The sequence below is a fragment of the Leuciscus leuciscus genome (genome assembly GCF_965113295.1).
Source record: "Leuciscus leuciscus genome assembly, chromosome: 25".
Taxonomy (NCBI): Eukaryota; Metazoa; Chordata; class Actinopteri; order Cypriniformes; family Leuciscidae; genus Leuciscus; species Leuciscus leuciscus.
Window position 1 is genome coordinate 23230805 of NC_138724.1, and position 23220 is coordinate 23254024.

A 23220-nucleotide genomic window follows, 5' to 3' on the forward strand; every position below is an offset into this window, starting at 1 on the left:
CTGGCTGGTTATGCTGCGAATTTGACATTAGTTCAGGTTTGTTCTTGGTCGCATCAGCTCATTACTAGCAGCTCCATGACCTGAACTGAGTTTTTCTGATTAACGAGACACCTAAAAATGCTGCAGCCTGTAGCGCGATGACGTACTTGATTCATCAAAAGACGTAGTGGAGTTGATGTTCGACGCGCATGCGCGAAAATGAGGTTTTTAACGTATGTATTAATCTCGTATTTAATGTAATTTAAACTGTAATGCCGAGTTAAAGATAGAATAAATAGATACAAATGGTTGTTTCATTAGACACTACTAGCTATAGAGTATTTAAATTTTATTTAAGCAACGAGGGTGTTTTGAATAGCCTGTAATTATTATTTGTTTAATTCGTTTAATTTGGTTGTTTATGAATACAAATAGACTGAAAATATCTATAACTATTGTCTTTATTTTTTCCATTCATAGTCTGTCTTATATAGTCTTCTGTGTTATGTGTTTCATATTTCTGTAATGTAGCCTAGCAGTTTATTCATATGAATGAATCAAATATATTATTTTTCTCTCTCACTCGCTGTTAGCTAGCCTAACATGACAGATTATAGGCCTAAGAGTTATACTAAAATATGTGGGACATCTTTTTTTATACCATAAGAGACTTCATAAATATTGATGTCAAGAAGAAAAAGAAGAAAAACGATCTTGTGTCTGGTATCCGATCTTTTAAAACATCCAAATGTCCAACAAATTCACAAACTGTTGGGGACAATGTCAGGTTATAATATTAATACAATGAAAACAATAAAACAAATTATGCAAATGAAATCCCTAGAGATAGATCAACGTTCTAATGAATAAAGACAGTTTATATTGATAGCGTTGAATGCTCTACAAATTATTATAAGTTGATAACAAACGATAGCTTATTAATTAGCCTACATTACTTTGCATGGAAAATAAAAATCCGTTACATTAAAACCTAAGGATTCAATGATCCAATCAATTTCTGATGAACATTATATTTCCTCCTGTTGTTTTTGAAAAATAGGAGGGAAAATTATGAAATTCAAATCAATGGACTGCATTGTTTTCCACGCATTATGGAAACACAGCTAAAAATAAGATGATCATAGGATTCACTTTTTGCAAGGCTTATTTGGTCATAAAATTTAACAAGCCTTGCAAAATATTGGCATTTATGCTCTAAGCAGATGCTTTCTCATCAAAGAGACTTATTATACAGAAATATGTCTGACTTTTCACTGTCAGCTCATTGAAGTGTTGCAACTGAAATGTTAAAGGGGTGGTTGATTAGGATTTCCCTTTTCTAACTTTAGTTAGTTGTAATGTTGGTGTTTGAGCATAAACAACATCTGCAAAGTAACAACTCTCAAAAGTTCAAAGCAAAGGAAGATATTTTCTTTTAAAGAAAAACATTTTTAAGGACTACAGCAAACGGCTGGTAGGGACTACAATGAGCTTCTTCACATTTAGTGACATCACTAACCCTACAATTTATATAAACCCCACCCCTGGAAACACGATTTATAGATTATCATGACAGAATATGCTAATCAGTGACTACAAGATAACTACACATAGCTACACAAGATAGCTACATAAATTCATCAACTAACCATTCAGAAATGTTGTCTACATGTTGTCACTTCTTCTTGAGTCTCTCCATCTTTGTCTGACTCCGGTTTGAACATAAAAGGCTAAACGTTTTGGCTCTGTGTGAGGTAATCGAAGCTGCTAAGAACCAGCTGTTGAAGCTCCACCCTCTGTGCCGGGAGCAGCAGCTCATTTGCATTTAAAGGGACACACAAAAACGGCGTGTTTTTGCTCACCCTTAAAAAGTGACAATTTTAACATGCTATATAATAATATCCAGCCCGATCTCATCCCAAGGCGTCATATACTGACGCTTTTGACATTTCGTCTACATCCAACGCACATGGCACCCTTTAGCGTCAATATGAGACGCAGATAGATATGGGCCAGAAGGCGCCTCCTAGCGGTCTAACCCTAACCCTACCCCAGACCTAAACCTACCCATAACCGAACAAAGCTCTGTGCGTGTCATATTGACGCTAAAGGGTGCCATGTGCGTTCGATGTACACGAAATGTCAAAAGCGTCAGTATATGACGCTCTAGGATGAGAATGCGTAGCAATATCTGTGGGGTATTTTGAGCTAAAACTTCACATACACACTCTGGGGACATCAGAGACTTATTTTACATCTTGTGAAAAGGGCATTATACCACCCCTTTAAGCAACAAGCATCAAATACCATCAGATAAAAAGATTTTATAGACAGATATACACACTCTCCTGCTCATGTATAGCACACATAAGGAAAGGGTTCACACACAGAACACATGAGTGTTATGGCAATGCTGATATCATTTGTTTCCTTTCAACAGTGAGTTTCTGTCTGTCATCAGAAGGAGGATGACTGCAGCTCTTTGATGTGTGTGTGAGAAGAGAGAAGTGAGACAAACACACCTCACACACACTTTCTCATTCTTCTATTACACTGTAATACGGTGTAATCTGAGGACATCAGCCCACATAATGTGGTGGGTAAAACTAAAGTTTGATGGACTTGATTCACAAATGGCTAGATCTATCTATCTATCTATCTATCTATCTATCTATCTATCTATCTATCTATCTATCTATCTATCTATCTATCTATCTATCTATCTATCTATCTATCTATCTATCTATCTATCTATCTATCTGTCTGTCTGTCTGTCTGTCTGTCTATCTGTCTGTCTGTCTGTCTGTCTGTCTGTCTATCTCTGTCTATCCGTCCATCCATCCGTCCATTTATATTCATTCATTTAAGCTATTTATTGTTTGTTATTGTTATATGGCTGTATTGAAAAGTTTTTATTATCATCCTTTTTATTGGCAAAGTTTTTTACCCTTCTCCCAGACCCAGATTTTCAATCCTAAAATATGAAAAACTGCAATTAAAATACCAGTTATTAAATGTACAAAGCAATGTTGTAATTAAAAATATTTATAATAGCTTATGCTAATAATTTGTTTTATGATTAATTATTTACATATACATTTATAAAACTATGATGATAAGCTAAAAAAAAAAAACAATATATTATTTTAATAATTATTATGGGAAAATATTTTTATGATTTTTGTAATTAATTTAGCCACTAATTAAGTTTTATTTGTTCCTTAAATAAGTGCAGTTTTTTACCAACAGTGTCAGTGAAGTCAAAGTCATCTATTTCTATTCCGGAAAAAAAGAACTAAAGTATTTTTCCTCACCTGTCATTTCTATCAGAGAATAATTTGTCATTTGAGATGTGATGGAAATTATGTTTTTCATTGGGACAACAACAACAAATTACCTCCTGTAGTGCATTTATGCACATTTAACATCCATGGAACCTTTCCATTCCACAAAAGCTTATAGTGGAAAAATGTTCTTCAGATGATTCAAATGTTCTTTACACTATATGAACAATGATTCTTTTAAGAACCTTCAACTGGAGAACCAGTGTCTTCAGTGTCATCACTGTGAAAACTCCCTTTTGGAACCTTACTTTTTGATTAAGTGTTGAATGTTGTCATCAGAAAAACTAAAACTAGCGAGAGTGTGAAGAGTGTGTTTAATTTAGGGAAGGCCTAGTTTAGTCTCTTTAATTTAAGTTTAAGTCCACAGAGTCAAAAGAAACGACTGTCTGTGAAGGGAACAAACATGATTTTTATCAGTGAGTGACATTAAAAAACAAAGCTGTAAAATAAATGGGACATCTTGAAAGCATCGTAGGAACGATGTTATGACATAAATGGCCACGGCATTGCTGCCACACAGAAGTTTATGAGCTTGTGCAACATTTTCCCAGCGTGTTGAACTAGCGCATCACAGTAAGATAAACGTGTTCGCGGAGTGTGTGAGCTATTATGCCCTATCTTTCCAAATAACCCATAATTGCAGTGTGACACTATAATGTTTTGAAATTGCTAATGTTGTGCTCTTTTATTACTAAGGTAGTAAAGAACTGATGAATTGAGTGTAATTTGCACATGTCAATGGTTTTTGCTAATATACTTCATGCCTTCTATCAGGTTTCTTTTGAGAAAGAGTTCTTTGGACAAAATTAGACACAATTAGACATTATTATGTAAGAAAAGGACAGAATAGAGTGTCTTAAGTTAGCTTCATAAAGTATATAATATATGAATTAGAACAGTATAATATATATATATATATATATATATATATATATATATAATATATATATATTAATCAATGGTTGAAGAAAAAATGATATAAGAATTATTTGACAGACTTTGTTTTTTAGCATTTATTTTTTATATTTGTCCATTTCTGTGACTCACTGAGTTATGTGGCTCATTTCTATCCGTTAGAACTGAAACTTTGACCTTTAACTCAATTTAAAGCATGCAGCACAGAAGTTTAAACAACATTTGTAAAGACTGTTTTGTCGATACTGACAGGAGGCAGACACACTTTGGGTATTCGCTCAGAATTACTGTCTAACACAACACAATAAAGCTTTCATTAAAGTCTAGAACAAGAGGTTTAGGACAGAGGCCATGTGTCATGCAGGACATTGTCCTGATTCGATGGCAAGGTTTGAATGTTCATACGAGCTACTTCCCTTGGCCATATGCTTTATTTCTGACTAATAGCCTATGACCAATTTAAGCCCCGTTCACATAAAAAAACAATAATTATATTGATAACCACTTTCGTTCATCTTCAGAACACAAATGAAGATATTTTTGATGAAATCTGAGAGTTTTCTGTCCCTCCATTGACAGCTACGCAACTACAACTTTGACGCTTCAAAAATTTCATAAAGAGATCGTAAAACTAATCCATATGAATTGAATGGTTTAGTCCAAATTTTCTGAAGAGACTCGATCGCTTTATTGAACTTAGTCTTTTATTCACATATAAACATTGATCAGCGAACGTAAACAGAAGCTCAGCCGTATCTGTCCAATAAAGGGATGGTTCGGAGTAAAATCAACCTAGGGTCCTTTGCACCATGACCTCGAGCCAAACACCCCCCAGAAGCCTTTGGCCTTGGTCGAAGATTATTAAAGTTAGAGCTTATTTAGAGATATCAGCCGGATGGCTTAGTGCAGGCGCTAATGGATCCAAGGATGTATCCCGTAAATTACCCCACTAATAATGCCCAGAATGGTACCAAACTTCTACAGTAGTACAAATAGGTTCTGTACTCATAAAACAAGGCATTGGAAAGTTTGTAAGTACATCAGGAGTTTATTTAAATAACACTTGCCTGACGGCTCATGCTACTGCTAACCCGGACGTTGAGGTCACTTCAGTGATTTGGGAAAAGCACGTAAAAGTCCTGGCAGAAAGCGATGCATAAGGATGTAGTGTAACGACGAATTATAATTTTTTCTGAAGTGTTGGCAACTTAGTGTTAACTAATAATTGTTGCAAACTGGTACAACCAACAAAATATTAGTGCATTCCTGGAAAAGGGTGTTGTTACACTACATTCTTATGCATCGCTTTCTGCCAGGACTTTTACGTGCTTTTCCCAAATAACGGAAGTGACGTCGACGTCCGGGTTAACGGTAGCATGAGCCATCAGGCAAGTGTTATTTAAATAAACTCCTGATGTACTTACAAACTTTCCAATGCCTAGTTTTATAAGTACAGAAGTTTGGTACCATTCTGGGCATTATTAGTGGGGTCATTTACGAGATACATCCTTGGATCCATTAGCGCCTGCACTAAGCCATTCGGCTGATATCTCTAAATAAGCTCTAACTTTAATAATGTTCGACCAAGGGAAAAAAGGCTTCTGGGGGGTGTTTGGCTCGAGGTCATGGTGCAAAGGACCCTAGGTTGATTTTACTCCGAACAATCCTTTTAAAGTCCAGACACATAATCAGCATTATATATATATATATATAAAATGCTGATTATGTGTCTGGACTTTAAATGGACAGAAATCAAAACCCTGATCTTTCCTGTCCCTTTTCATTTTAATCAATTTAGTCAGAAATGGCATGTAAAGACCACAAAGATCAATTTTCAGCTTGTCGTGCAAAACTCCAGCACGTGGACTGTCTTTCCATGCCGTCTCTTTGTGCTTATTCTGAGGGAAGCTTGTAATGTGCAATAAATATTTCTATTCAGGTCTCCTTAGAGTCCCCATCCACTGAGGTGAAATCCAGTTTTTTAATACATATTTCAAACCCCTAATCCCACTCCATTATTTAAATAGCTTCCACACAAGGATTGTCACCAATCTACCATTGTAATGCTAATACGGTGTTATGTAGCTTTCGGAAAATGCACACTTCTGGGAAGCAGAGTGAAATGGAGCTTCGAGCTAATGTCTCCCACTGTGTTCTTCGAGACATCACCCGTGTCCCTGTGCTGTTTTTCTCCTCTGACAATGGGTTGGTACATTCACCCGGCCCTCCTGATCTTAAGCCTCATCCTGCCTTATAACAGACCTAATCATTTATATTTTGTGATGTGTCCCATTTCCTTTGATGGTAGCGTCAGAGGAGATTGCTCTAAAAGCACTAAAAGTCAGCAGGCTTTAGCTTGTTATTGCAGGAGTGTGTGAGAGGATATCTGACACTGTGTTCTAGTGTGACCTGACATGGTGGAGATGTTCTGCTCATCGTGATGTATCCTAACAGAAGAACACAAGAAATGTACGTCCATGTATGTGCAGAAAATGCCCCTTATTATCCTCATCAAAAAGTTTCATCGATAATGTGATTACAAGCTACAGAAGTTACATTTGATAACTGAACAATCAATTGAATAAATGTTAAATACACATTTTGAATTGAAAATGCGAGGGTTTTCTTTATGATTAACATAATCAATATTTTTTCTCTGCTGACACTATGTGGGAAAATATAATTATATTCTATTAACATAATTATACTAATTTATAGTATAATACACACACACACACACACACACACACACACACACACACACACACACACACACACACACACACACACACACACACACACACACACACACACACACAAACACACACACACAAGCACATCGTATCATTTTTGGGATGCAGCACAGTATTTTACTCAAAGGGAAAAGTAGAAGATCTGAGAGTAAACTAAGCAGTGGTGTAAAGTATTTGCGTAAATGTAATTAGTTACTGTACTTAAATATATTTTTGGCTACTTTGGAGTTTGACTGAGTTTCAACGTTAGATAACACTTTATTTTAAAGTGACGTAGTTACTTACAAATAAGTACTGAGTAATATTAATTATAGAGTTACGGTTAGGGATTAGTTTAGAGTTAGTTATTTTTAATTATGTATAATTTACTGTTATTAATATAGTAAGTAATGTATAATGTGTAACTAAGTCACCTTAAAATAAAGTGTTACCCACAATTATTAGCAACTTTTACTCCCTACTTGCCTAATGTACTATATTCATTATGAGCAGAGGTGAACAGTATCTTGAGTAAAATACTTGAGTACTGTAAGTACACTTTTTGAGTATCTGTACAGATTGACGTCAACATCCAACGTCGGACAGAAGTCAGTTTGACGCCAGAACCTGACGTCGGATTGACGTCAACATCCAACGTCTGTCCGACTTTGGATATTGGTTGGAAATGAAAGTCGGATTGACATCAGATTTTCATTTTCAACCACAATACAACGTCTGTCCAACGTTGGAGATTAACGTCAATCTGATCGTCAATCTGAAACATTTTCAACGTTGAGTTTGGTTTTCTAAATGCAAATTTTGTCATTGTTTTGGAGCACACTAGCTTATAGATAACAGTAAGGGTAACATATTCGTACTAAAAGCCCAAAAACTTTAAATAGGGCACTATTTGAGGGAACCGCCATTTGGGAGTCTGAAACCATTGTGGACGTTATTGAGTGCACTTATTTGTTTTATAAATAAATTTGCTATTGATATGAGGGTAGGCAGATATAGATTCAGAGGCATAATGTACTGTAAGTATTACATACAACAATGCAACAATAATAAAACAATGCATTGACATTTACTTTTGATACTTAAGTACTTTTAAAAACAAGTACTTCTGTACTTTTACTGAAGTATAAATTGGTCTTTACAACTTTTACTTGTAACGGAGTAATATTTGACCAGTAGTATCTGTACTTTCACTCAAGGAAGGAAGTTGTGTACTTTGTCCACCTCTGATTATGAGTAAAAGACTTAAGTAGGCCTACTGTTACTTCAATACATAAAGACCTATCCGGGTTTGGATTTTGTAGACTCTAAGACTTTTACTCCTGTGTAATTGGTAACTTGTAATTTGTACCTTTGTAATGGAGTCATTTTCCCTGTAGTATCTGTAATTTTACTGAAGTATGGTTTTCAGGTAGGCTACTCTTTACACCTCTGAAACTGAGTATTGTTATTTGTCCCATGTTACATACATACGAGTCTTTCTGATGCAGTTCTTCTGAACAAACCTGAACATATTGTCTTGGAAAACAAACAATGGAGTGACTATCAGAGATCGAGATCCTTTACTTAAACATGCCATATCTCACTACTAACCAAATGATACCGTTGATTATGTTAAATTTCATACAAGCGTCTTTTCTTGACCCTGTATACAGTATAACCTAATCACACCAACCTAATCAACTTGGAGTCAGACCAGTTTGGTGCAAATTAAAGTCTAAGTTATTTGTCTGTATGCCAAAGGGCAAGAGCAGCATGATAACCATCTAAAAGTGCATATTTTTTTCTAAGCAAAAGTTATTGTTAATGTAATCAATTGTAGTTTTCCATTGAAAATACTGCTGTGAAAGACTGGACGTGGCCACACTCTCTAGGGTGCAGCTGGAGTCCTAAACAAAGACAAACAAAAAACACAAGATGTTTATTAGGGGGCATTTACACATGGTCACTTCATGATATCAACATGCCGGTTACATACTTCCAGCCAGGGCTGCATATGGCAGTGAAGAGAAACACTGTGTGTATGTGACAGATAAACTGAGAGCTAACTTTAATGTTCAGCGTCCTATTGCACCTCATTTGATGTGTTAACCACTCTCAAAAAATAAAGGTTCTCTATTAGCATGTGGTTCCTTTAACATCCATGGAAATGTGGGGGAAAAAAGTTTTTACAATATTTAAAGATAATATAAAATAATTCTTAAAAATAATCTAAAAGTGGTTCTTTGAAAGGTTCTTTGGGAAACCAAAAATAGTTTTTCTATGGCATCGCTACAAAAAACCTCTTTTGGAAACTATTTTTAAGAGTGTAAAGCCCGAATTTTCCTCATGATATTTTGACAAAAAGACTCTAATTTGAACCACATTACCTTGTCTTGCACTTCAATTTCATCCAGTCCCTATAGCTAAACACAACGTGGCATCCAAGCAGAGCGTATCTTTAGTTCCATCAGAAACACAACAAGCATTTATGCTCAGCAGAGGTGAGAAACTGACAGCTGTGTGGAACCACAATATAAGTGACAATAATGTTAAATGGCGCAAAAGGAGGAACTGCTCTGCCGGTTAATAGACTCTAAAATAAACTTATTTTACTAAAATAAAAAGGTTTATGGTACCTACTAGGTTGGTTTCCCTAGAGACAAATCTGAACACACAAAAAGAACAAACGTGTGACAAGAATAGAGAATTTGTTTGTTTTTGCTCATTTGCTAACCATGACTAAAAGACCTGATTTGATAGTATATCTGAATATAGGCCTATACTGGATCTGAATCACTATACAGGGAGTCTTCTTCAGATAAGAAAAGAAAGTCCACCACAAATCGGATAAGTGTAATAAGTAGGAGTCAGTTGTGGTCATCAGGACATCATGCGTCATAATGAGTCAAATCATGGTTTTCTTTGATGTGATCTTAAGTTATAATAGACCTGAGGGACAAAGAGAGTGTAATTATGGCTGTGAAATGCTAACATAGACCTACTTATTTAGGACATAAAAAGTCAACACTCAGTTCTAGTCGAATAAATGAGAAAATTAGTCTGAAATTGATATGCTGCCCACATAAGAGAGGCTAATCACTCATCTGAGCTAATCGCTAATCTGAGCAGCTAATCACTCAGGCTAGTTCATTTAAAATAGTTGATTTTTAGGCCTACTTTAAAAAGTTCATCTAAATAAAAATGTATGGCATCTTAAAAGCTAATTAAAAATCTTTGGAAATAAATAAATACATAAATATTGATTTTAGTTTATTTATTTTTATAAGAAAGGGGTTCTAATAAAGGCGTGATGCGATGATGCTATTGACCAATCAGAAACAAGCATTCCAGTAAATTACAATATGATTAAAATATAGATTAGATGTCTTTATGTTTTAGGTAGGAGTTTTAGGAAGTGTTATCAAACGTTTCAATCTTCCCAAAAAGATGGATGACAAATTTGTTTACTGTTTAGTCTGATAGGTTCGGTTGACTTGTGTGAGAATGTCGCGGTCGACTGTGGTGGTTAGGTAACCACGGCAACACTAGTCCTATGATTTTGAATTATGTTCAAAATAGCAGTACGTTAACGTTAACACGGAACAGACATGCAACAGAAGACGGACTTGAAAAAGCAAGAGGCTAGTGACTGAGTTTGATTTATTCTAAACACAATAACTAGGGCTATCAGGTTTGTTTCTCTTCTGATGTCTTCGTTTGAATTTGAGATGAGAAGTAACGTTAGCTGAAATCAGGAAGCGAAGGAATCTTATTTTCTATACACGCAACGTTAGGCCTTTTAAATATCAAGCAGCTTTCAAAAGTTTCAGTTAAGACAGAAGGTAACGTATATATTTCAAAAGCTTTCAAAGGTTCTGAATACGTCGACAAGTAACAAGTTAAGTTAGGCTACTGTAATTATGTTATCTCAAATATAACAAAATGTTCTGTCTTTTTTATGTATTATTATCTATTGACGTTTAGCTGCGTCAGTTGACCCAAACGGACAACAGCTTTCGCGAGACGAACCTCCACAGATCAGAATACGCGTTTTTTTAGCGTTTGAAATACCTTTAAAATAGCCTTGCCCACCCTGAAAGTCGGTTTACAATTCACACAATAGCCGAAACTATATACTGAATGACAATTGGAATAATATATATATTTTGTCTCATAGGTCATTGAGACACCTTCGACCATGAACAAAGACACGTCCGGTGGTCACTGCCGTGTTGTTTTCAGATTACTCATTATGCATGATGGAACGACGAACCAAAGTTTAAACCAGGAACAGGTTGCAAGGTAAACTTCCTTTTCCTCTTTATATGAGAATGTTTCATTGATGTACTGCTGAATATGTGCTACGCTGATACTGGGTAACACTTTATTTTAGTGTCCTTAGTTGTTACATGTTACATGTACTTACCAAAATAACAACAGTAAATTATGCACAATTACATGCAAGTGACCCTCAACCAAATCACAATCCTACCCTATCCCTATAGCACGTACATGTAGTTAAATAATATGAATTATCAGTACTTAAATAGGCCCTTAAAATGGCACCTTAAAATAAAGTGTAACCTAATATTGTATGCAATTTTTTCAGGTGTTTTTCTAAATTACAATAATCTAACAGTAGGCCTACACAGTTGCATTAACTGATTTCTTTAGAAAAAAGAAGATTAATAGTGTGCGCTCTGTTCCATTTCATCAAGGACCTCATCAACAGCTTCCTCCATCATCCATCCAATTGGTCAGGGAGATCATCAGAAGAAATGCCCTGCAGACACTCAAGAACGTGGCTCTCAAGAAACTGATGAGCAGATGGAGGAGACCGTCATACAGACTCAAACCAAACACACAGAAATAGGCAATAAGGAATCTGAGAGTCCTTTCCAACAGAAGGAACAAAGCCTTTATGGAAGAGCAATCAGACTTCTATTCATCTTGTTCATTATTTTGGGAGTAATTGTTATTTTCGTGATTGCCAGCCAGTGTGTTTACTTGGAAGCAGGACATATCTCAAAGTCAAATGCAAATAATGGCTTTATGAAACTGCGCTTTGTTGGAATGTACAATCCACCCATATGAACAAATGAACCCATATTGACTTCAGCGCTCAATAAAGCATTTCAAAATGGCCTCTTGTGGTTTGAATAGTGGGGAATAGTGAACATGGAGAGTGATGTGAGCAGATGTAGTGGACATTATATTTTAGTGAATTTCTCTGACACCATAATTGTCACCGTTTTAAGTCGGTCCTGAATGTCCTATAAAGAGCACATTCAGGGCTTTTCAGAAATACCAAATGTTTAGAGGACAACAACTTATTGGTTATTAAAAATGACTGACATTAATTTAGTGATCAAATTTAGCACTTTTCAAATTGTCATAAATCAATATCTCAGGAAAATGTTATGGGGTTTCTAATCAAAATAGGACTTTATGTTACAAAACTGTAGAGGACATCAGGACTTAAATCATGTTTATCAGGAATATGGGAGGAAATTATATATCAATATTCATTTGAAATATTATATTATTATGAAAATGTTGACTATATGAATTCTCCCATTATTACTTTTATTTGTCATTACATGTTGCCCCAAGAGAACATTAATGTGCAAATTAGATACAGTGCATAGATACATTGTATTGAATGGGACTACACATTTATGGCCCACGTATTGCATAAAGTAAAATGGTACACCTTAAAAAAAATTGCTGTCTTACATTTTTAATTACAATCAACTTGGATGTTTAAGTCATTTCAACTTAAATTACATTCAACTGACTGAGTTGAATTTTGTACGACTTAAAATAAGTGTGTATCAATTCATTTCTTGAGGTTAAAAATGCATGGAACAAATGCATGAATAGAAATGTTACATTTCTAAAACCTTAAAACTTTAGATTTTAAAAAGATTTCTCCATTTTATCATCTCGGAGATCATTATTAGTCATTGACCCATAGGCTATATAAAATGTATTTATTGGTCCACAAAAACATTACCTGTGAAGCAAAATAATATTTCTGTTATTGTAAAATGTGTGAAGCTATGCTGAGCTGGGAATGTCAAACTAGATACATGTCTAAAATCCATAATATCACTAGTGGTCATTGAGTGGCATCTAAAACCGTGACTTATAGCTACAATAATCAAATGATCTCATGGACATGGACTCGATTGGAAACTTGCTCTGTCGTCAGTGATGAAGAGACTGGCTTTCACCTTTTGACGTAAATACGTCAGAGGTGAGACATTCCCTTTCAATAAAAGCCTCCGATTCCAGGAGGATCAGAGCACCACGAGCAAGGAAGAAGCAGGAATTATTTTACTAGTAGCCTACTGTTTTTACTCTCCAAAGACCCAACTGAAACTCAGGGTAAGTTCTCGTTCTCCCTGTTTTCTTTTTGCTTGTTTGGTTATGCACGTTCTGTATGTTTCATAACGCTTCAATAATGCTGTTTCAGATGAACAGGTGTGTCGCTGGAGTTTGTGCGTCTCTTATTGTATGTGCTTTTCTTTCGGAAACACTCGGAATGGTGATTGCGGTAAGAGTTAGGCTACTTTGATTCAAAATGGTTTCTTTCATTATTTAATACTGTATGTTTTAATGGAAGTTAAATTAGAATTCGCGGAAAAGTTGAAAACTGCTGTGATTTCGAAAGATCCTGGGGAAATACTGTTACAGGGCAGACCGGGGCAAGTTGTCACATTTTTATTAAATTTTTTTACTCGAGTGAATCATTCTCAGGGTGGCTTTTTCTTGAAGTCAGTTCTGTTTAAACACATGCCTTAAAAATGTATTCGCTATTAAAAAGAAACATTTCCATTGTTGTTGCGTTAAAAAAAAGAAAGAAAAAAAAAAAGACTGTAGCTTACGTTGACCTTTGTGACAACATGCTCCAATACATGGACAAGTTGTAATAACGGGACATGGCATTGGGTTTGTCAGAAAAATAACAGCATAAACGTAAATGTAAATGGCTAAAAACGTATGTTTTAAGCTAAAAATACACACAAAAAAGTATATGATCAATAAGTTATGACAACATATATTTTTACATTGCTTTACCTCATCAAAATAATATTAGCAATTTTCAACCTTATACAATATTAAATCAGTTTAATGTAATTTAAGTGGAAATGACTTAAACATCCAAGTTGATTGTACCTGAAAATGTAAGGTATAGCAAATGTATTTATTTATTTTTACAGTGTGTGATATTTCTATGATTTTAGTTTGGATGACAGATTTAAACAAAAAATATATTAAAATGATTAAGGACTTTTTGCTAGAGAAAACAATTATTTGTGTAATTGGGGTTTTATATTTAAATGTATTTATATAAATATATTTCTATATTCTATAAAACAGGCAAAAGAGAAGAGAGGATGGACCCTCAACAGTGCTGGGTATCTCCTCGGTCCTCGTGAGTTCTCCAACACATCTTTTTTTGTCTGTCTTCTCTCTTTACCTTTCCCCAGCTGTTTATGAAATACAGTTGCGTATGATTTATGTGGTCACCCAATATTCTGCCAAGTAAGTAAGACATTCTGGAACAACATTACTGTCTAAAAATGTAGTCTTAACCCTATCCCAACCCATAACTTATCCTTAAAATCAGAGGGAAATGATGAATTACTAACCCTGCATGGTTGTAAGCCTAAACTTGACATTAACTGTAATCTTGTCCCTCAAACCTGAGCTGTTTTGATGTATACATTCTTTTTCCTTATGAGCGTGCAGGTCTACTTTTTAAAACCCGTTTAGTTTCCTGTTCGTCTTTGATGAAATGTGTTGGGGTGCACTGATGTTGAGCTGATGTTGTGTAGGTCAGTTACAGAAGCTCCCTGTGTTTCAGGTCGTATTGATCATCTTATACAGATTAAGGATTCTCCCAGTACAAGGGGGAGCGAAGATCTGCTTGGTCAATGTAAGATTGCTCCTGCAGGTTGTTGAAGTCAGATGAGGAATTGCTCTGTGATGTTTTGCTCTCTGTGCCATTTGCGGTTTTGCATTGCTGGTGATGGTTCCATTCATGAATCACAAAAAAATCTTGATTTGAAACCATTGCTGGGATGCTGTTTGGTATATATAATTTAGATACATATTTTATGTGAGGTTTGTGTATAAATGCATGAAGTTCTTCATGCAAATACTGTCAAACTGCTAGTCTTATATGAATTAGTACTAACCCATTTAGCTGCTGGTTGCTTTTTGAATAAGCAATAATTTTCTCTCATTTTCTTGCATTAATGGTGACGATTAAGGGAGATTTCACTCTTTCTTTTGCTTTACTCTCCGCCTTTGCTTTTCCACTCTTGCTGTGAGCTTCTGCTGTCATTTTTGCTCTTTTTGCATTTGCTGGCGTTGTGAAAAAGAAGTACACTTTAGCATATGTATTACAGAAATAATATACTTTAAAAGTATATACTTAAGTGCGAACTGAATTGAATGTTTTCAGACATTTGATTGCATTTTATTTGCAATTAAATTCAAATGTACCATTGTTTAGATTTATATTAAATGCAAATATCTGAACTTAAGGGATAGTTCACCCCAAAATTAAATTTGTCATTATTTACTTACTATCAGGTTGTTCTAAACTAACCCTTTTTTCTTCTGTTGAACACAAAAGAAGATATTTTTAAGAATGTTGGTAACCAAACAGTTACTGGTCCCCATTGACTTCCATAGTATAGAAAAAGAAAATACTATGGAAGTCAATGGGAACCAGAAACTATGTGTGTTCTTCTTTTGTGTTCATCAGAAGAAATACATTCATACTTGACGGTGAGTAAATAATGACCAAGTGCAAACTGAAATTAATGTTTTCAGACACTTGATTGCATGTTATTTGCAATTAAATTAATATGCGTTATAGTTTAGATTTTTATTATATACTTATGAGTGCTTTTAGAGCTTAAGTACATCTTTATATGTATTTTTCTGTTAAAATATGGTTAAAGTTTACTGACAAGTATTTATGCTAAACTAAAATATACTAAAACATGTTATGTATTTAAACACATTTGTAATTACTTTTAAAATGTATTAACTTTAAATGCAATAGTGATTAACACATTATAATCAAGAACATTACTGTAGTGTGTTTAGTCAACACACCAAATAAAAAAAGCACGACAGAAATGATTGAAATATGATAAATGTACAACTTTTAATTTGATATTATTATTACAAAGCGCACTTTTTAAACGTGTACTTAAACAGCTGTGATAGTGGACTCTATTTAAGTACACTTCAGTGGCCTTTTATTTAGGTAATATTATATTACATGCAAGTACAGTAAAGTATACTTCTAAGATTATGAAGTAGTGTATTTACAAGACATTTAAGTGCACTTCTTTTTCACAAGGGTGTGAGTGTGTGCTTCGCATTGCAACAAAAAGCAATTCCATGACTCAAGTCCTGCAGGTTGCTCTACTCAATCTGTCCCAAAAAACAACAAAAACAACAACAACAACAACAACAACAAAAAAGATATTCCTCGGATAATGACTTGTCGCATTAGGAACATATGTGTGCCACAGGCAGGTCTATGAATATCAGCCGTGGCGTCAGGGTCTGGTGGCTCGGGTTCTCAGCGGGTTGTTCAAATGATCAGTGTGATTATGTGTGGTTGTGCTTTGTGATCAGATGCCATAGACAGCCACAGGAGTCTAAGTGACAAGCACGGGCTGGCGGGGAAGAGAGAAATGCCCATAGAAGAAGATTTCAAGACCGGTAAGAAACATGCACCGCCAGTGTAAAAGCCCTGGGTTAGCTGAGATCAGTTTCTGGATGGTTTATTAGTCTCTAAAGGCTAGGAAGTGTATTTAACGATCCATTTAGATGATCATTAACTTTTAATTATGTACGTTCACAGATGTTGAAGCAAAGCTTTGTAATTAAAAGAATAAATGATAATGACCCTTATAAAATCTTGTAATAACTGTTTCTGGTCTTCAGGAGCTCTGAGGATATCAGATGAGGAGGTTGTCCACACCATCATAGACTTTATTTCTTATCTCAGATTAAAAGGTAAGTGCAATTGGTTTTTTTGGGTTTTTTTTTTTGAGAGATTTCGCTATAGATTTATATTTTATGTGCTGATTTTGGGGAAAAGGGTTTTGCATAATAAACAGCACTGATAGTATACATAAATTATTGCAGGAACTATAGTTTTAAATAAGATTATCATTTATATATATATAAATCTTAATAATAATATGTGTGTATGTATTATATATACTGTATGTGTGTGTCTGTGTGTATATATACACACACACACACACACATATATATATAAATAAATGTAATACATATATATAAACAAAAACTTTTATGTTAGATGAGATTAATCGATCTGACAGCACTACTATATGCATATACATACTGTATATACACCAGAAGTTTAGGGCCAGAAAGTTCTTTAAAGTAATCAATACTTTTGTTTAGCAAGGATGCATTAAATTGGTCAAGTGTCAGAAAAGACATTTCTAATGTTATAAATGCTGTTCTCTTGAACTTTCTGTGCAGTTCTGAATAACATCTCTGAAAAAAACACTGTTCATCTAATATATCTTGACTGCAAGGAAGTGAATTGTTCTAATTTTCCCTTTTTTTTTTTCATACTCCATCCTGCAGAAATTGGGGCTCTTGACAGTCTGCCTTCCTCTTTCACATCAGAGGAGATAAGCCAACCCTAATTTTGATGGAATCCAGCATTTACACACCCTGACCTCCACCCCACTCGTCTCTCTCAGAGGCTCTATTAATGTTCGACGTCTTCTCCACGCGCTAACATGTCAAGTTTACCATGTACCTTTAATCTGTCAGAATCACTGATGTAGGGATGGATTCAAAAAATAAAACTCATAAATGGCATTTGACTCAACTTATTTTCTGTCTTATATTTTATTTTTTATATTCATAGAAAAGGCAAAAACCATGACAGACTATTTCAGACAGGTAGCAAAAACCTTTTTTTATTTTAGAAAGATTTGTACTTCTTGGTTGGGACACACAGGTGGAAGCATGAATAATTAATCCCGCAGGTCTTAAGCTCCTCAGTGGTCATCTGGCACTCGGACAATGTGACACAATATGGAGATCACCAGGGTAAGCTTTCTCCAGTGTAGTCTACAAATCCACCGTGATGTTTCTCCTTGAATCCAGAAATGACAGACAACACGGATAATATGCTCTCCTCTGGACTCAAAGGTGCCTGTAAATGGCAAAAAATGGGTTCAAATAAGTAGTCAAAGGGATTGACACAATTTTCATAATTTAATGACAAGCTTGCGATTTGATTCCGATTCACAATTCCGATTCAGTTTGATTGGATATATGTGACCCTGGACCACAAAACCAGTCTTATGGGTATTTTTATTTATTTATTGAGATTTATATATTATCTGAAAGCTGAATAAATAAGCTTTCCATTGATGTATGGTTTGTTAGGATAGGACATTTGGCCGAGATACTAAATATTTTAAAATCTGAGGGTGCGAAACATTGAGAAAAATCGCCTTTAAACTTATCCATTTCTGTTGGCGATTTTGCTGCATCCACTCACAAAAATATTTTTTTCATATATTTACAAAATATCTCCATGGATCATGATCTTTACTTAATATCCTAATGATTTTTGGCATAAAGAAAAATCTATAATTTTGACCCATGCAAAGTATTGTTGGCTATTGCCACAAATATACCCGTGTGACTTATGACTGGTTTTGTGATCCAGGGTCACATATATCAGGTACAGTACATGTCAATTCTTCTCAAGGAAAAATCTAAACTTGTTCAAATGAACAACTGATTTGTATACATTTATTTAAATTGCACATAAGGCAGTTTTATAATAATGTTGTTCTGAAATCAAACATTCAACCAGTGGCAGTAATGAATATGTAATATAGTGCATACATTTTGCAAAATGCTCATTTCTAGTTCATTTATTTAACTACGGAACTTTGGTCATTGAAGCTTTTCTGAGGTAAATGTAATGTTACGTGACATTGTTTAAAAAGTTTGTCTTTTAACAATAACATGAGACTTGAAACATTTCAGTAACTTGTACTGATTCGTTCAACATGCCTTCTAATGTTCATTCATGTTTATTTCGTGTTATAACAAGTAGTAAAGATGCATCATGTTCAGGAACTCGAGATGCCGAGGAAAACATTCCACTGCAAGTTAAATTAGATATTACAAATAATAAGGAAGTAAAACAATGTGTTGCTGGTGCAAAGATGAGAATGTGTATTTTGTACAAAAACTAAAAAGCAGTTGCAAATTTAAGTTGTGGCTTCTGTTACATAGGGACTACTAAACAGACGTTTCTTTTAAAGGAGCACGCTGACTTTTTGGGACTTTAGCTTATTCACCGTATCCACCAGAGTTAGATAAGTCCATACATACCCTTTTCATCTCCGTGTGTGCCGTAACTCTGTCTGACGCACCCACCGCTAGCCTAGCTTAGCACAAAGACTGGAGGTAAATGGCTCCAGCTAGCATACCGCTCCCAATAAGTGACAAACTAACACCAACATTTTCCTATTTGCATGTTGTGATTTGTACAAATAACAAGGTCACATGAGACACAGCCATCATCTAACCGTATACATACTGGGAACTATATTCTCAGAAGGCGAAGCACTGCTACTTCTGCGGGGTGGGTGCGTCAGACAGAGTTACGGCATGCACGGAGATGAAAAGGGTATGTATGGACTTATCTAACTCTGGGGGATACAGTGAATAAGCTAAAGTCCCAAAAAGTCAGCATGTTCCTTTAAAATGCAAAGTATTGAAAATCTAAATAAAGCTCTGTAAACGCTTGTTTTTTTAAAACACTATCCCATCGGGGAATCAAATTCTAGGTCTTGAAGGATCCACTTGAACCCTTGGGCCAAAGACAGGAAATACATGATTTAAGTGGTCAAGTGCAAAGACCGCAGGTGTGGGTATTTGGACAGGCCCTTTGTTGTTTAATAGTGCAGTGATGATGTTAAACACCTGAAGACTAATTCGATGCTGGTTTCTGTGCTGCTCACACATCCAAAGCACGCTCACAGAAAGACTCCTCTCACATAGTGCGCAAACACTGAATACTGTTCTCTTTCAGATCTCATTGCACTTGAATGGACAAATACACACATAAACAGTTGAGAAAGAAAACACAGGTGTAACTACAGTATATTGAATCCGTGCATTTGGTCTTAAAGTGACAGCAGCCTAATATTCCAGCTGCCGTCTGTGTGATTAACGCAAATCAAACGACAAAAGACAAAAAGAAAATTCACTCGCTGCTCTTGACTTAATAACTTTTGTAACTATATTTGTAATGTATACTTTATTTATAAAGTGCCGTCTTATTTTACATTTGATTACGGTTTCTGTTCCTGAATCTCAAAACACTGTTTGTTTCAGTTGTATTTATGTGTGCTACTTTTAATTTGTTTATTTGTTCTCCTTTAATTACTGAGTGTTTACTTGCCTTTAATAATGCTTGAAATTCATATGAGCTAGGCTAGCTGTTTTTGCTGTTGTATTTTTAAACCATAGACAAACTTTCCTTGTGTAAGTGTTCTTTAGCCTATTGATTTTTGTTCATGGTATTCAGTTGCAACTAAATGTTTGGCAAAAAGACTTAGAATAAATGTGAATTATATCTTTTTTTTTTTTTTTTTACCTTATTGGAATCGATAAGAATCAGAATCGATAGGCAGAATCAGAATTGCTAAAATTCGAACAATACCCAATCCTAGTCTGTGGTAAACATAAGGTGACAATACTAGGACATTTTGTTCTACAACAAAAATTACACACATTCACAGCCCAACCGTTCTTATGTAGTTATTTATTAGAAACATATGTTGTATTTTATTTTTTATGAACATAACAGCTTCAAAATGTGCGCTTTTTATATGGGTGTGTGTAAATTATGTTGTAGAAGAAAATATCCAATTATTGTCAACTTATGTTAACCACAGTCCTTATTTTACACACACACACACACACACACACACACACACACACACACACACACACACACACACACACATATATATATATATATATATATATATATGTATATGTGTGTATATATATATATATATATATATATATATATATATATATATATATACACACACACAGAGAGAGAGAGAGAGAGAGAGAGAGAGAGAGAGAGAGAGAGAGAGAGAGAGAGAGAGAGAGAGAGAGAGAGAGAGAGAGAGAGAGAGAGAGAGAGAGAGAGAGAGAGAGAGAGAGAATTATGAATTATGGGCAAAACCCATAGGAGTATCTCAAGGGAACCATTGGCAAATTAGTCTTCCAGGTTTTGACTTCATCCCTGCATGAGAGTTGCGCTACAAATAATGTTTATTGTAAGTTTTGTTCACGCAAGTGAAAAAGTCAAAAAGGTTGATTATTGGGATTCAAGAACCGAGATCAGTTGATCACAATGAGAATCGATTAATATATTTTAAAAACACAGCACTAAAAATTGATACATTTTATCAACTGAAAAACACATTCATACTCACCAATGGTCCGCCCATATCAGTGCGCACCCAACCAGGGTGAAGGGCGACGCACAAGATCCCATCAGCTTCCAGATCAATAGCCAAACACCTTGTAACCATATTCAATGCACTCTATATATATAAAAAAAAGATTAAAAAATAAATAAAAATCAAAGTATGCAAGTTCATAATATGACAGCAACTGAATCATTTCCCCCACAAAGCAAATAACAGGTGTTTTACCTTAGATGCCCTGTAAGCATAACTCTTGAAGCTCGCTCCTTCGCCCCAGTTGAGCTGGCAGGAGCCCAGGAGAGATGACACATTGATCACAGCGGCTCTGTGGATTCCCATGTTACTGCCTTCAGCTGCCGCCCTTCTCAACAGCGGCAGGAAAGCCTGGAAAAGACCATAGGGAATTCAATAAAGAGGAACAAGAAGTTTCTACAAAAAAATAAATAAAAATATATCATTGCAGTTCTAAAAAGTATTAGCAAATAGATTAAAGTTGCCAGTGTTTGGTTGGTAATTGGTCCAGCCATATTACCTTGGTCACAAAAAGAGGAGCCACTGTGTTACTCTCAAAGGTTTTCATCATGGCATCTCGTGTGACGGTGTTCAGTTCAGAGGTGATGTTAATCGCCGCATTATTAATTAAGCAGTTCAAGCCATCAGCTCCCACAAGAGATTCCACTGCCTGCACTGCTGCATCCACACTGGTGTCACTGGTGACATCTGATAGAAATAACAACCGGTTTGATCCAATTCATTAAAAAGAATGGACCACACAAAATAAATATATAGCAGATGAAAAAGTACACAGAAGCATAACTAGAAAATGTTTTATTCTCAGTGGAACTTTCCATTGTTATTCACAACCAGTGTTGTTATTGTTAACTAAAAAAACTGATATTTCCATGATTCCCAGAACTGTTTGAATCCTTGTCATTGGTCTCCACCTACTGGACATATACGTTATAAGAATTGCACTCCAGTAGTAGTATTTTGGGCGAATTCCGGAAGTAGACATCCTACTTGTATAAACAAGTTGTAAACTATGCTTTATGTGTGTGACTGTGTTCACTTTCTGCTTTGTAAAACTTGGTAAAAAAAAATAAAAAAATAAAAAATTATACATTTCTTGCAACTTATTTAAACTTCATTTGACATGCATGACGTTCTCAAACAAAACAAAAGCACTTGAACTATTCTGTTTACGCTAGCTCGAACTGTCCCTCATCTAGCTTTAAAACGATTGGATACCCGACAGTAACTCACCTAGAGGCACAACATGAACGCCTGGATTAGACTGGGCAAGCCCTTGTAGTTCCTGACAATGACAGCAAACATAATCGCTCGTTAAGCAAGCTTGTTATTGTGCATATTCGCTGTCTGTCGAGCACTGTGATAGCTTACCTCTGCAGCTGCTGGATTCCGGGCGGTTGCAATGATCTTTTTGGGTCTTTCCGGGGTAGCGAGCAGCTGTCTGACCATTTGCAGTCCGAGCCCTCTGCTCGCGCCCGTGATCAGCACCGAGTGACACTTCGTGAAATTGATCATCATCTTCAAAACGTCGCGAGCACTCCTCGCGCACTCTCTCTTTAAAGGGTTTCACAACTTATGTCAAACTGGAGGCGGGGTTACTTTCATAAGCGTCCTCCCTCCAAACATTTAACCAGATTTTAGTGAATTAATGCATTAGAAATG

At 35.4% G+C, this 23220-nt stretch overlaps 2 protein-coding genes and 1 long non-coding RNA gene across 6 annotated transcripts; 2 read left to right on the plus strand and 1 right to left on the minus strand.

Annotated features, from left to right (window-relative positions):
• Positions 1–2220: 2220 nt before the first annotated feature.
• On the plus strand, positions 2221–11790 carry LOC309490687. Of its 2 annotated transcripts, none has more exons than XR_014202813.1 (3): positions 2221–2575; positions 11148–11272; positions 11689–11790. It is a non-coding gene; the product is annotated as an uncharacterized lncRNA (long non-coding RNA). The 2 variants fall into 2 exon arrangements; XR_014202814.1 differs by lacking the exon at positions 2221–2575 and adding an exon at positions 10465–10611.
• Positions 11791–13254: 1464 nt separating this feature from the next.
• Positions 13255–17801, plus strand: gal (galanin/GMAP prepropeptide). 2 transcript variants are annotated; one of them, XM_082159562.1, is made up of 7 exons: positions 13255–13360; positions 13449–13529; positions 14357–14411; positions 14844–14915; positions 16640–16726; positions 16952–17023; positions 17630–17801. In XM_082159562.1, exons 2-7 carry the CDS (start codon positions 13449–13451, stop codon positions 17689–17691), a joined length of 429 nt encoding a protein of 142 aa, XP_082015688.1. In that variant the 5' UTR covers positions 13255–13360; the 3' UTR covers positions 17692–17801. The 2 variants fall into 2 exon arrangements, with proteins under 2 accessions (XP_082015688.1, XP_082015689.1); XM_082159563.1 differs by lacking the exon at positions 14844–14915.
• Positions 17802–17943: 142 nt separating this feature from the next.
• LOC309490408 (C-signal) lies at positions 17944–23144 on the minus strand. Of its 2 annotated transcripts, none has more exons than XM_082159560.1 (6): positions 22930–23143; positions 22792–22843; positions 22061–22248; positions 21757–21912; positions 21535–21645; positions 17944–18209 (listed from the first exon to the last, which is right to left on the minus strand). In XM_082159560.1, the coding sequence occupies exons 1-6, from the start codon at positions 23074–23076 to the stop codon at positions 18096–18098; spliced, it is 768 nt and encodes a 255-aa protein (XP_082015686.1). In that variant the 5' UTR covers positions 23077–23143; the 3' UTR covers positions 17944–18095. The 2 variants fall into 2 exon arrangements, with proteins under 2 accessions (XP_082015686.1, XP_082015687.1); XM_082159561.1 differs by lacking the exon at positions 17944–18209 and adding an exon at positions 21302–21333 and having other exon boundaries at positions 21502–21645; positions 22930–23144.
• Positions 23145–23220: the final 76 nt, after the last annotated feature.

Coding starts and splice junctions, on each gene's coding strand:
- gal (XM_082159562.1), top strand. CDS start 13,449: ATGAACAGGTGTGTCGCTGGAGTTTGTGCGTCTCTTATTGTATGTGCT. Junction 14,412..14,843: donor TGGGTATCTCCTCGGTCCTC/GTGAGTTCTCCA, acceptor CCTGTGTTTCAG/GTCGTATTGATCATCTTATA. Junction 17,024..17,629: donor TTCTTATCTCAGATTAAAAG/GTAAGTGCAATT, acceptor TCCATCCTGCAG/AAATTGGGGCTCTTGACAGT.
- LOC309490408 (XM_082159560.1), bottom strand. CDS start 23,076: ATGATGATCAATTTCACGAAGTGTCACTCGGTGCTGATCACGGGCGCG. Junction 22,844..22,929: donor GGAATCCAGCAGCTGCAGAG/GTAAGCTATCAC, acceptor TGTCATTGTCAG/GAACTACAAGGGCTTGCCCA. Junction 18,210..21,534: donor CTGATATGGGCGGACCATTG/GTGAGTATGAAT, acceptor TGCCATTTACAG/GCACCTTTGAGTCCAGAGGA.